We start from the raw sequence: 13232 nt of genomic DNA on the forward strand, positions 1-13232 counted from the left end.
AAACTCTTGACCGGTTAAATAGGTCCTAAACCAATTTAGAACTGGACCGGAGAGGCCAACCCACTTCTCCAGTCTGTCCAGAGGGACATTGTGGTCAACAGTGTCGAATGCAGCACTTAAATCCAAGAATACAAGGACAGAGAGCTGTTTGGCATCTGTGTTGGCTCTAAGATAATTTACCACTTTAACTAAGGAATTGTTTAAAAATACAGTTGGCACTTAAAAAATAATTTAGTTGTTTGAAAACCAATTTCTCCAGAATTTTGCTTAAGAATGGAAGGTTGGAGATTGGCTGAAAATTGCTAAGAGCTGAAGAATCTAGATTACTTTCTTCAGAAAGGGTTTCACCATAGCAGTTTTTAGTGCAGTGAGGAAAGTGCCTGTGAACGCATGATAGCAGCGGCAGGTATAAAGAAGGCTAGTGTGTCATCAGTGGACCTAGCTCCCTCTAGATGTGGATCTGTCTGAGGCTTGTTTAAGATTATTTAAGAGTATTCCTCTGAACCTCTTGACAGCAGGTGGGTATACAAGGAAAGGTTAGAATGTCTTTGGAAATACCACACACACTGTGACGCACACAGCAAGCATTTATTTCTCAACTGTTATCTATAAGATTTACTCCCTCTGCATGTGGTTAGACTTTCTTTGTTTGGGTTTTGTACTTTTTACTCCGTATTGCGTCAAAAGGAGCCTCCACTTCCCTTGCAGCACAGTTCACAATAGATAGGACAGGCTTCTTTGTGTCCACACAGATTCTTTCCTTTGCTGAGGGTAGGCGAATTCTAAAGGGGCTTGTTGGATCCAATAAAAGCAGCTATTGTATGTAAATTATTCACACAAGAGCATATGACTCTGACTGTGCAGGGCAGTGGCTAGTGTGAGAGAAATCATTAGCAATGCAAACTCATGGTGTTTTGGCTCACATAGTCACTAATGGACAAAAAAAATCTATCTATACTGATGTTATTTCTGGGTGTGTTTGTGCACTAATTCTACTGAAGGTAATTTTATGAATTTAATAATTTGTTACAACTGTGAAATCTAAATTAAGTATACAAAAACGTTTTTATTTTCCTTTTGTTGTCATGATTTACATGTTGGTGAATAGGTTTCTAATCATCTAAAACGATCCTTAAAAATATGTATTTGATGTATTAACATCATTTAAAAGCACCTTTTGGGTTCTATTTAATTTTTCTTAATTAATTATTCTTACATAACCAGTAACAGCCACACAATAGATTGCTTGTAAAATACACTACATGACCAAAAGTATGTGGACACCTGCTTGAACATCTCATTCCAAAATCATGGGCACTAATATGGAGTTGGTCCTCCCTTTGCTGCTATAACAGCCTCCACTCTTCTGGGAAGGCTTTCCACTAGATGTTGGAACATTACTGCGGGGACTTGCTCCCATTTAGCTACAAGAGCATTAGTGAGGTCGGGCACTGATGTTGGGCGATTAGGCCTGGCTCGCAGTCGGCATTCCAATTCATCCCAAAGGTGTTCGATGGGGTTGAGGTCAGGGCTCTGTACACGCCAGTCAAGTTCTTCCACACCGATCTCGACAAACCATTTCTGTATGGACCTCGCTTTGTGCACGGGGGCATTGACATGCTGAAACAGAAAAGGGCCTTCCCCAAACGGTTGCCACAAAGTTGGAAGCACAGAATGATCTAGAATGTCATTGTATGCTGTAGCGTTAAGATTTCCCAGACCATTATTCTTCCTCCACCAAACTTTACAGTTGGCACTATGCATTCGGGCAGGTGGCGTTCTCCTGGCATCTGCCAAACCCAGATTTGTCCGTTGAACTGCCAGATGGTGAAGCGTTATTCATCACTCCAGAGAACACGTTTCCACTGCTCCAGAGTCCAATGGCAGCGAGCTTTACACCACTCCAGCCAACGCTTGTCATTACGCATGGTGATCTTAGGCTTGTGTGCGGCTGCTCGGCCATGGAAACCCATTTCATGAAGCTCCTGACGAACAGTTATTGTGCTGACGTTGCTTCCAGAGGAAGTTTGGAACTCGCTAGTGAGTGTTGCACCTGAAGACAGAAAATTTTTACGCACTACATACTTCAGTACTCGGCGGTCCCGTTCTGTGAGCTTGTGTGGCCTACCACTTCGCGGCTGAGCCATTGTTGCTCCTTGACGTTTCCACTTCACAATAACAACACTAACAGTTGACCGGGGCAGCTCTAGCAGGGCAGGAATTTGACGAACTGACTTGTTGGAAAGGTGGCATCCTATGACGGGGCCACGTTGAAAGTCACTGAGCTCTTCAGTAAGGCCATTCTACTGCCAATGTTTGTCTATGTAGATTGCATGGCTGTGTGCTCAGTTTTATACACCTGTCAGCAATGGGTGTGGCTGAAATAGCCGAATCCACTAATTTGAAGGGGTGTCCACATACCTTTGTATATATAGTGTATCTTAGAAAATCAGGGGTGCACACTGTGAGAATAAAAAAACATGCAAATCTTGAATAATAACTTTAAGTAAAGTTTTTATTTTGGAAATCATAATTTAGCCATTCAATTTGCCATCTCAAGTTCAGGAATCCCATTCCTCTAATATTCTCTTACTTTTCATTTCTCTTTTCATCAAGAACGGTCTGTCATAAATATTTTGTTAATCCTTCCATGGATACATTTATATGTTCTACTCTAAGATGTATCATATTTCAATAGGGAATTATTTGAAATATTGGTGTTTTCTCATTTATATATTGATTTGAGTTAAAGTGAAATAGACCCGAACTCTGTTACTACACAATTTGCATTGACATATCATAGTTTTTGTTATGGCACTTCATATATTATAGAACATTTAATGAAAGTCCCCACTACGACCACAGTCTGTGGTCAGTTTGGCTGTGGGAAGGCAACATATATACCATGCAGGTTGGTGCCAGTGTCAACATGGCACACTGGTCACATGGGGGCAGATACACCCTTGTCAGTGACTTTGGGAAAAAAGCTCACATGGTGTGTTGTGCCAGACCAAAGACTTGCGCTCTTAAGCCGCACACTAACGTCAGGGCTGGTAGAGAGGCTTGGTTTTCCACTGGACGCACATCAATGTCCACGCTACACCGGCGGGTCAACGTTGTCCTCCACCCTGGGTGCCGCCTATGCCTCTTACACCTCCTGTTGAGCTTGGTAACCTCTCCACCTCTCCAAGTCTCTTCTTCTGGCATGGCAGGAATGACTGGAATGGAATTAAATAGATCTGAAATATAGCAAGCTGGAGAGAGCTTAGTTGCTGTTGGATTTGAAGAATATGGAATTAGTCTTGGGGGATTCTGCTTTTAAAGAATGGATGGCTTTATTGAGATGTCCCAATATCTCAGTCGCTGACCAGTGCTGGTCGGACAGTGGTGTTGACTGGTGAAGCGGGTTATGTGAGATCTGTGTTTTTAGTAACAAACCGTGCAATTAGTATTTGTATAAAGAAATCTTGTGGAAATAATTAACGTATGTAAGGCAACTTTTTTTATGCCAAATTATCAACAAATGATCAACAATGTTGACCTCATAGCTTCTACAATTAAATAATTTTAATGCCATCCTTGTTTTTCAGACCTGGAATCGAAAATGAACTGGGCGTCCTTTTATGCCGTCATCAGCGGTGTAAACAGACACTCCACCGGCATCGGTCGTATCTGGCTGTCTGTCCTCTTCATCTTCCGTATCCTGGTCCTGGTGGTTGCAGCAGAGAGTGTGTGGGGCGACGAGAAGTCTGGCTTTACCTGTAATACCCAGCAGCCTGGCTGCAACAGCGTCTGTTATGACCACTTCTTCCCCATCTCACATATCCGTCTGTGGGCCCTGCAGCTCATCTTGGTGTCCACCCCGGCCCTGCTGGTGGCCATGCATGTGGCCCATCGCCGACACATCGACAAGAAGCTCTATAAACTGTCTGGCCGGGCCAGCCCCAAGGACCTGGAGCAGATCAAGACCCAGAAGATGAAGATCACAGGTGCCCTCTGGTGGACATATATCATCAGCCTGTTCTTCCGCATCATCTTTGAAGTGACCTTCATGTATCTCTTCTACATGATCTACCCCGGCTATAAGATGATCCGGCTAGTCAAGTGTGACTCGTACCCCTGCCCCAACACGGTGGACTGCTTTGTGTCCAGGCCCACAGAGAAGACCGTCTTCACTGTGTTCATGCTGGCTGTGTCAGGGATCTGTATCTTGCTCAACATCGCAGAGGTGGTATTCCTGGCAGGGAAGGCTTGCAGTAGGCACTTAAGCAATGCTGGAGACTCAACCATGGGAGCATGGCTCACCCAAAAGCTCTGCTCTTACTAGAACAAACTAAACGGACCAGGGCAGTATAACTGTAATTGGGCACATAACATGCTCAAAGCTCAAGGTAAGGGCCTTAACAACACTCATTAATCTGCTTACTGCACCATGATGTGTGGACACTTTTTCGATACTTGTTGAAATTATACTTCAAATGGATATGAGTAATAGGGCAATTTCAATTTGGATATAGACACAAGCTCGACAGAAGAGGAGACTGAAGAAAAGTATGGTAAACTGATTTATTAACATGCCCTTACCTTGCAATGCCTCAAATTCAGCTGAATTCAATGTGCCAGCTTCGGTATGCTCTGCAAATTCAAGAAACTAAACCAGCTCATCATCTATTCTATATCATGGTTTATAAATATTTTTCAATTCCTGACAGCCAATTTAATCACTGATAATGCGGCGTGCTTAGGACAAAGCCTGGGTATGGGTTCAATTGTCCATTGTAAATATTAACCCAAGAAAACTGTCCAAGTGATTAATTTAACCAACATCTGGTGGTTGTGTTGGACTATTACTAATAACTATGAGGCCATTTCAAAGCACCACTAATAACTACCTCACTTTCATAGTGAAATATCAAGTGGGTGCTTCAAGACATCTGAATGGTGCTTTGAATGCTATGAATGAGATTGATTATGCAAGCATATAGAGTAATATAGAATGGATAATGAATGAGAAAATGTGCTTAACTTTCAAAGTTGAAGTTACGATGGAAGAACCAAATGATCAGTGAACATGTTTAAATGTCTATCTCATAGTTTTTCTTACTAGTATATACAGCATTGCTGCTTTAAAACTATTGTGTGTGTGTGTGAGAGAAAGGATAATAAATGTTTAGAATTTGTGGTACTGTAAAGTTTTTACTTCATAATATATATAGTATTTTAGTCCCTTTTTTGTTGTATACCATGCCTTCTTATATTGAATGTATTGCACTGTTTTATTGCTGTAGCTAATAAAATGTGAAATTCCTAATAAAACGCTTGAGTTTAATTATGAACAATAGCCACATGGAAATATTATAATGAGCTAGTAGTAAACACAACTATATGCTTATATGCTTGTGAGTGTATTCTGAATGCTTTATGTACAGGTTAACTGTCAAAATAAAGGAAACACCAACATGAAGCATCTTAATAGGGCATTGGGCCACCACGAGCCTCCAGAACAGCTTCAATGCGTCTTGGCAAAGTTGGCATAGATTCTACAAGTGTCTGGAACTCTATTGGAGGAATGCGACACCATTCTTACACAAGAAATTCCATCATTTGGTGTTTAGTTGATGGTGGTGGAAAACGCTGTCGCGGGAGCCGCTCCAGAATCTCCCATAAGTGTTCAATTGGGTTGAGATCTGGTGACACACACACACACATACCCTTTAAATCCCCTATGCTCCTTTGAGACCTCCCTTTCAGTCACAGAGATCTCTTCTTCTAGCCATGGTAGCCAAAACAATGGGCGACTGTGCATTTTTATACATGACCCTAAGCATGATGGGATGTCAATTGCGTAAATAAACTCAGGAACCACACGTGTGGAAGCACCTGCTTTCAATATAATTTGTATCCCTCATTTACTCAAGTGTTTCCATTATTTTGAATGTGGTCTTGTGTTACAAGGTGATGTTACCTTTATGTAATACTTCAGAAAGCCACAGGAGTGCAGCATTAACATATAAAACTATCCCAAAACATTAAATTCTAATGGTTTATAGATTATCTACTGTTATGGTCGTCAATTGACAGTGCCATTGAGTAATAATTGAAGGGGAAAAGGTTTAATTAATTGATTTATTTTTTAAACACAATCAAATAATGAAGTCTCAGGAAGCTTTCTAAAAGACAGAGGTAGGCTCGAGTTCTCGTGAGCTGTCAGACCGCCTGTGAGGAAATGTCTGAGGCAGCCTCAGTGATTAAAGACTCAGACAGGCCGGGTAGAGTGCATGGTCCCAGGTTATCAATAGCATAGCCTTGTGAGGGGTCAGCCTCTGAGCCTAAGAAATATTCACCCTGGGGACAGCTGGACCTAGCAGGGGCAAGTGTGAGGGCATTTCTCTTTTTCTAGAGCACGTCAATAGAGACCATATATAGAGAGTCTATGAGGTGTGAGGTCTGACAGAAGGGAGATGTTTAATCACAATAATTTTCACTGTCCGCTATGTATAGCTCCACTAAATGTAGATGTTATCTGGAGTTATTGTTATCTGACACTTTGCTTTTAACAAGCTGTTAATGGATAAATACAGAACATTTTGGTCATATGAAGAGCTTCATTCCGAAACGCTATATATCCACTTTCAGAAATGTTGTTAAATTAGCTTTTATTGTCTAAAGAAATTATGAAAGAAATTTGTGTTTTTTCACTATCTAATCATGGCATGGGTTTCAATGACAGACATGTATTTGTATAACATCTATCACTTGATGGTTTCATTTCAAAAATACAAATAGTCATGTTTTTTTGCAAAATGCTATATAATCGCCTCACTCTCAGAGAAATAAGTACTGCTAGGTTTTACATGGTCAAATGTAACAAATTACTACATTTTAATTAAGAAATGTACAAATTATACATTTGTGACATCAATATAAAAAATTTAACATGAGATCTGTTTGTAAACCTTTTATATTTGACATTTTAGTCAGTCAGCAGATGCTCTTAACCAGAGCGACTTACAGTAGGTGCATTCATCTTAAGATAGCTAGGTGAGACAAACACATATCACAGTCAAATATACAGGATACAAATATTATATTCAAGCTAAACAATGGATATATAGCATTTAGCAACAAACAAAAAACATTTTCATACACATCTAAAATGTATGAATTTAAAATCGGAGAACAATAATATTTTACACACACATGAAGGTACCCATAAGCAATCCTTTCTGATGAAAAAACACAAATGTGAAAGAATTGTGGATATAGCGTTTTGGAAATAAACTCTTCGTATGGTAAGCATTCATACTGTACCTTTCAAAGTGCAGATTTGCAATGTACCATATGTGACTTATCTGACCATACAATTTGATGCTTAAAGGGGTACATTTTATCCCTACAATGAACTGAGGTCAGTTTAACCAAACATGGTTTTGTCTCTTTTAGGTAAAGTAAATATAACTGCTTCTGTTTGGAAGGATGTCCTCTGTTGAATTTACAACCACCACAGACTGTGAGATTCCTGTCAGCCTGTCAACAATGACACAGGAGTACGTGCCAGTCAATCACAACCATAACAAAGAATGGAGGGCCCACCTTTTTCCATTTTCTGATGCTCTCCCACCCCCACACAGCCACAGGACTTGGAACACTTCACCTTTCAACTCCACCCCCCCCACCCCCCCCCCCCTCCCAATCCCCCTGCATGTGATAGCAAAGCCACTCCCTTCACAGTGAATTATATTTAGAGCCAATCCACGCAAGACTAAAACCCACCCCCCAATGGACTACTTAGATGCCACTCAGTCGTAAAGAAACATCACTTTAGCAGTGGGCTTTATAATTTTCTACAGGGAGTGAGTGTACTCATCCTAGCTAACTGACAGTGTAAAAGGGTTCTTACAGAGGTCCTATTGGTGGTTACTTTTACAGGACACATTTATGGGGCGTAAGTAAGGAGATTCAACAAGAGCTAAAAACTCATCGAAATCATTTGTAGACAAGATAGCTTAACATTAGTAGTGTAGGGTCATCACTATCCAAGGACATGGTCTTGTCGGGGACAGGATTACCACAGTGTAGACTGTGATGGATAGCGACCTAAGTGGAGACGCCACCACTGGATCTGCAATTTCACTGGAGATGAGCATCATGGGAAGGTGGGTCTTGACACACTATGTCTATAAAAGTTTCAACTGAAGAAACGTACATTGGAAAATCATTTTTATTAATGGTCCTTGCAGTCATGTGCTCATACTGTAAGAGACCAGTAATTACGTAAATTCACTGTATCATAAGTATGTAATACCTCCAAAAGCAGGTTGGTCAATATTAGTCTCTGAATTTCTGAAATGGTTCAACTTCAAACTGTAATGAGGGAAGACAACCATTTCAGTGTAGTTACAGTGCAGTCTCTACTAACCAGGCCAGAATTGTTATAAAATATTATTAGTGTGTAATAAGAGCAGAGTTTAACAGATGACGTCAGAGATGATTAGATCATGGACTATTATAAATGTAATCAGACAAGTCCTAGATTGAGAAAAGTTCTTGGCCATCCACATGTATACTGTCATGGAAGGCTATTAGGTAACAGCAACCTAGTTTTTAATAATTTTAAAATCCCTGTGGGGAAACACATCTGGGAACCTGACCGCCACTTCCAGAGGGAAGTCTAACTGGCATCAATGAGTAGGTATGTTTACTAAAGTGTCCACTCAACCCCTGGGAATGTACCGGTAACCTATATCTAGGGAGAGGAGAGTTGCACCCTGTTGGGCCATGTGTGTGTCAGTGTGTGTGTCTTGGAGCTCCTCCATCTGATCTCCAGTTTACACTGCCTGGCAGTAGGCTACAGTGGCCAGGCCACCATCTGCTCCAGGGCATACTCTCTGGGTAATGGGTACAGTCAGTACTTAGTCTGCATGCAATGGGCATTCATACATGATACCTGTAATACTAAGATGACAGGCAGGGGACTATTAACTTTTGAGACTATTAACAGGATCAGTATGAGGATGAGATACATATACTGCTCTAGAACCTTTCAGATGGGAGACAACCTATTTCTATTATCTATTCCTGATATACTATCACATACTGAATACACTAAATACAACATATAAAGTAGCCTACAACTAAGTACAACGAGTGTGATCAATATACAGGTAACTGCCAAAATAAAGGAAACACAAGTAAATTAGGGTTCTGATGGCTCTGTTATGGTGTGGTTGCTTTTTCCTGGCATGGTTTAGGTCTGCTCAACCCTTAGAGGGCAAGGTAAACACCAATAAATACACAGATCTTCTGAGTGATCGCCTTCAACCTATGGTGAATCATTTATATCCTGATGGGAGTGACGAGTGGTCACTGAATGGTTTGATGAGCATGAAAATGATGTAAACCATATGCCATAGCCGTCTCAGTCACCAGATCTCAACCCAACTGTCGGAGATTCTGGAGCGGTGCTTGAGACAGCGTTTTCCACCACCGTTAACAAAACACCAAATTATGGAATTTATTTTGGAAGAATGGTGTCGCATCCCTCCAATAGAGTTCCAGACACTTGTAGAATCTATGCCACGGCGCATTGAAGCTGTTCTGGCGGCTCGTGGCGCCCCAATGCCCTATTTAGACACTTTATGTTGGTGTTTCCTTTAATTTGGCAGTTACCTGTACATCATCCGTTCATACAATGTGCTCAAATCTCACCTATAATATATAAATTGATATTGGTAAGGATGCAAACTTTCAAAATGCCCATAAATTCTGGTTGAAAGATTCCCTGAATCAAGTGAGAAAAAACAGGAAATCCGTAATCCTCCAACCAGGATGTCTGGAAACCTGGGAATTTAGAGAAAGTTACCAGAATTTTGCAACCCTTGATGGGAGGTTTCTCCTGAAGGAAACAGGTGTTACTTTAAGGGTGGATATCCTGCTGTTGTCTGTGGTGTATCCATTAAATTAAACATGCTAATAAAAACAGAGGAACTTTGAGGAAATGTATTTCTCTCAGGATAATGAAGGGAAAACCCCAAAATTACATACACACCACCCTGAGCTTTTCTACAAGACGTTTCACAAGCATATGGCAACAACCTAGGAACATGACCAACATTATACTCTTCTTCATGTTTTTCAGAACTTCTCACATTTTGGAGAAATGTTGAGGATAAGGACTCCAGCTTGTGAAAAATAAACTGTGTGGAAATGACAAGGCCATAGGTTGGTAACTAGTCAAAGTCTAGACATTACTTTATCTTCAGATAAATAATGGCAAATTATTACCAGGAAGCACCAATCTCACTTATTAGTTGGTCTCTGCATGGTGCATGGACCACATTCATGTATTTTAAAAAATGTTTTCATGCTAGAAGAAACAGACCCACATAAACTTGGAGCAAAACCTCATATATGAAAGTGAATCTGGTTAATTTACAGAAACCCTCTCAAACAAATAAAAAAACTGCACCTCTGAGCCAAACACTAGAAACAAGTTATTGAGCTGGAGAGGTCTGTATAGCCACAGTAAAAATACTTGGCTCTTATCTTCAAATGTATGAGTTTACAACCAAATACATTACAAATGGAAATGCATCACATAGGTACATTTATTATGCCACCCTAGGTGTAATGATATAGTAATGGTGAGGCATGTTTCTCAAGCTCTCCAAGTTATTATGCAACGGTTTTCAATGCAATTTTGATGTTTGTCTCTTATGCAATGCATTAGTTAATATGTTTTTATTCTGATTGCAGGTTCCTGTTTTGGATCACTCTGTAGGACTGAGCCTATGAGTGAGCCACTATGGGGGACTGGAACTTGTTGGGCAAGCTGCTGGAGAGTGCCCAGGAGCACTCCAGTGTAGTGGGCAAGGTCTGGCTGACCGTGCTCTTCATCTTCAGGATCCTGGTGTTGGGAGCTGCAGCTGAGAAGGTGTGGGGTGACGAGCAGTCTGGCTTCACCTGCGACACCAAGCAGCCTGGTTGTCAGAATGTCTGCTATGACAAGACTTTCCCCATCTCTCACATCCGCTTCTGGGTGCTGCAGATCATCTTCGTGTCCACACCCACTCTGATCTACCTGGGCCACATCCTGCACCTGGTGCGCATGGAGGAGAAACAGAAGCAGAAGGAGAAAGACTTGGCTGCGCAGCTGGCCATCCACAATGACAAGCAGCAACTGGTGCCCGACACTAAGCCCAAGAAGCCCCCCGTCAGGGACGATCAGGGCCGCATCCGCCTGCGAGGCGTCCTGCTGCGCACCTATGTCTTCAACATCATCTTCAAGACCCTGTTCGAGGTGGGATTTATCGTAGTTCAGTACCTGCTGTATGGGTTTGAGCTGAAGCCACTGTACACCTGTAACCGCTCACCCTGCCCCAACATGGTGAACTGCTACATCTCCAGGCCCACAGAGAAGACCATCTTCATCCTCTTCATGCTGGCAGTGGCGTTCATCTCGCTGCTGCTGAACCTAGTGGAGATGTATCACCTGGGGTTCACCAAGTGCCGCCAGGGCCTCCGGTACAGACGCGCCCAGTCCACATGTGAGGCAGGGTACAAGACCCCCAGCGAGGCAGTGGTGCCCTTTGTCCCGAACTATAACTACTTCCCCAGGCACCACCCAGCCCCTGAGCCCTACCATGCAGACCAGTACATCTTGACTAAGCCTGACTCTGCCTACCACCCCTACAGCAGCAAAGTGGCCTACAAGCAGAACAGAGACAACCTGGCCGTAGAGAGGAACAGTAAACCAGAAGGGAGTGACACCACAGAAATGAAAGGCTCCAGTTCTGCTCCAGGGTCGCCTGCAGAGAACCAACGGCGACCCAGTCGATCCAGCAAGCACAGCAATAATAAGACCAGACTAGACGATCTAAAGATCTGAGGGACAGTTATGGCGTATTTCCACCACAGGGTTTTATACAGGTGCTTGGCCTAAAGATCCAAACTTTTGTGTTTCCACCTCTGAGGTGGCAGGAAAAAAGTATTGGGCCTTGGACCTAATCTGACTTGGGGCCAGACTTGGGACTTGGGGCCAGAGTGGGACTGTCAGAGAGGCATTCAAGCTGGAATCCTTAATGGTGAAACTGCCACGCCGCTTGCGATGTTATAACAAAGATGTTACTGCAAACAACGAACCCTGTTTTTTCCTCCTCTGACATCATTGCACGCGGGATAGCACATCAGCATATGTATTGACATTTTTTTGACAATTTCCCTAGTATAAAACCAGGGTGTATACACAACACAGGTATCAGTCAAAATGCAGCATTATCCCATTTCTACACCCTAACATCACCCTGTACCAAAGTAGACAATGTGCCTTTCATAGAAAACATTGTATCAAGAGAGCAAGATTATGGAAGGAACAATATGGAAGATAATGTTATCTCCTCTCGTGACATTCTCTATCAGAATGGACAGTCATGTCTGCCTTAACAAAACAAAAAATATACCAGATTTTACTTGAATAAGAAACATTTTAAAGATAACATTTAAAGGATGAAAACAAAGACTTAAAGCAGGATAAAATCACCTCATTTGTCAGGGGCCAGTAACAAAAACCGTTTGTAGAGGTTTACGTTCATTTTGTTTACTTCTTCGGAGTAGTTCGTTCACATTAAACATTTTACTAATGAAACAGAACTTCAACTGAAAAGCATCAGATGTATGAGGCATTCACTCAATGCTGTGTGTCCTATGTGCAGTGCTGCAAACAGAGGTGGCTTCATGTTCTTTAGTTATGTTACTGTACAGACCAATCCCGTGGCCAGCAGACAAGACCCAAGTATGACTCACACAGCTCCCAGGGGTAAAGGGTACTCCCTGGACAAGTGCTATCTCTCTATCTGGTGAGGGTTGCCAGGGAGTCTGTATGCAAAGAGAGAGAGGCCAATCGAACTCCAAAGTTTGATTAATTTCTTTGTTTGGGCATAAAAATAGCAACAGTTGGAGGTTTTCTCCCATCAGCCAAACATTTGCCATGTAGAGTATAATATTTCAAAGTGTTCAAGGCACGTTGTTTTCTTATGAACCCTTAACATGCTGATTATTCTGACTGGAAATAATGACAACGCAAATGCTTGTTTGTTTGATATCGCTGTATAATCATTTGGCAGACTACATACCAGAAAGAGTTTACGTTTGTCTGTAAGATACAGCATGCATTTAACTGATTTTACAACCATGAGTAATTAATTGTTTTTTAATGAAATAATTTGTACAAGACA

General features: G+C 41.7%; 2 protein-coding genes across 2 annotated transcripts; both read left to right on the top strand.

Moving 5' to 3' along the window:
* Positions 1-3061: 3061 nt before the first annotated feature.
* On the top strand, positions 3062-5309 carry LOC311142668 (gap junction beta-1 protein-like). The gene is made up of 2 exons (XM_084178323.1): positions 3062-3169; positions 3591-5309. Exons 1-2 carry the CDS (start codon positions 3142-3144, stop codon positions 4325-4327), a joined length of 765 nt encoding a protein of 254 aa, XP_084034449.1. The 5' UTR covers positions 3062-3141; the 3' UTR covers positions 4328-5309.
* A 5495-nt stretch (positions 5310-10804) lies between these two features.
* On the top strand, positions 10805-11887 carry LOC311142133 (gap junction alpha-3 protein-like; the record flags this gene model as incomplete). The annotated part of the gene is made up of 1 exon (XM_084177719.1): positions 10805-11887. The coding sequence occupies one exon, from the start codon at positions 10805-10807 to the stop codon at positions 11885-11887; it is 1083 nt and encodes a 360-aa protein (XP_084033845.1).
* Between the last annotated feature and the right edge of the window lie 1345 nt (positions 11888-13232).

Source organism: Coregonus lavaretus (assembly GCF_964263955.1).
Source record: "Coregonus lavaretus genome assembly, chromosome: 15".
NCBI classification, from domain to species: Eukaryota; Metazoa; Chordata; class Actinopteri; order Salmoniformes; family Salmonidae; genus Coregonus; species Coregonus lavaretus.

Bases quoted from the DNA above. Each gene is read 5' to 3' on its own strand.
- LOC311142668 (XM_084178323.1), top strand. From the start codon at position 3,142: ATGCCTCTTACACCTCCTGTTGAGCTTG. The intron at 3,170-3,590 runs GTAACCTCTCCA...CTTGTTTTTCAG, and splicing joins TACACCTCCTGTTGAGCTTG to ACCTGGAATCGAAAATGAAC.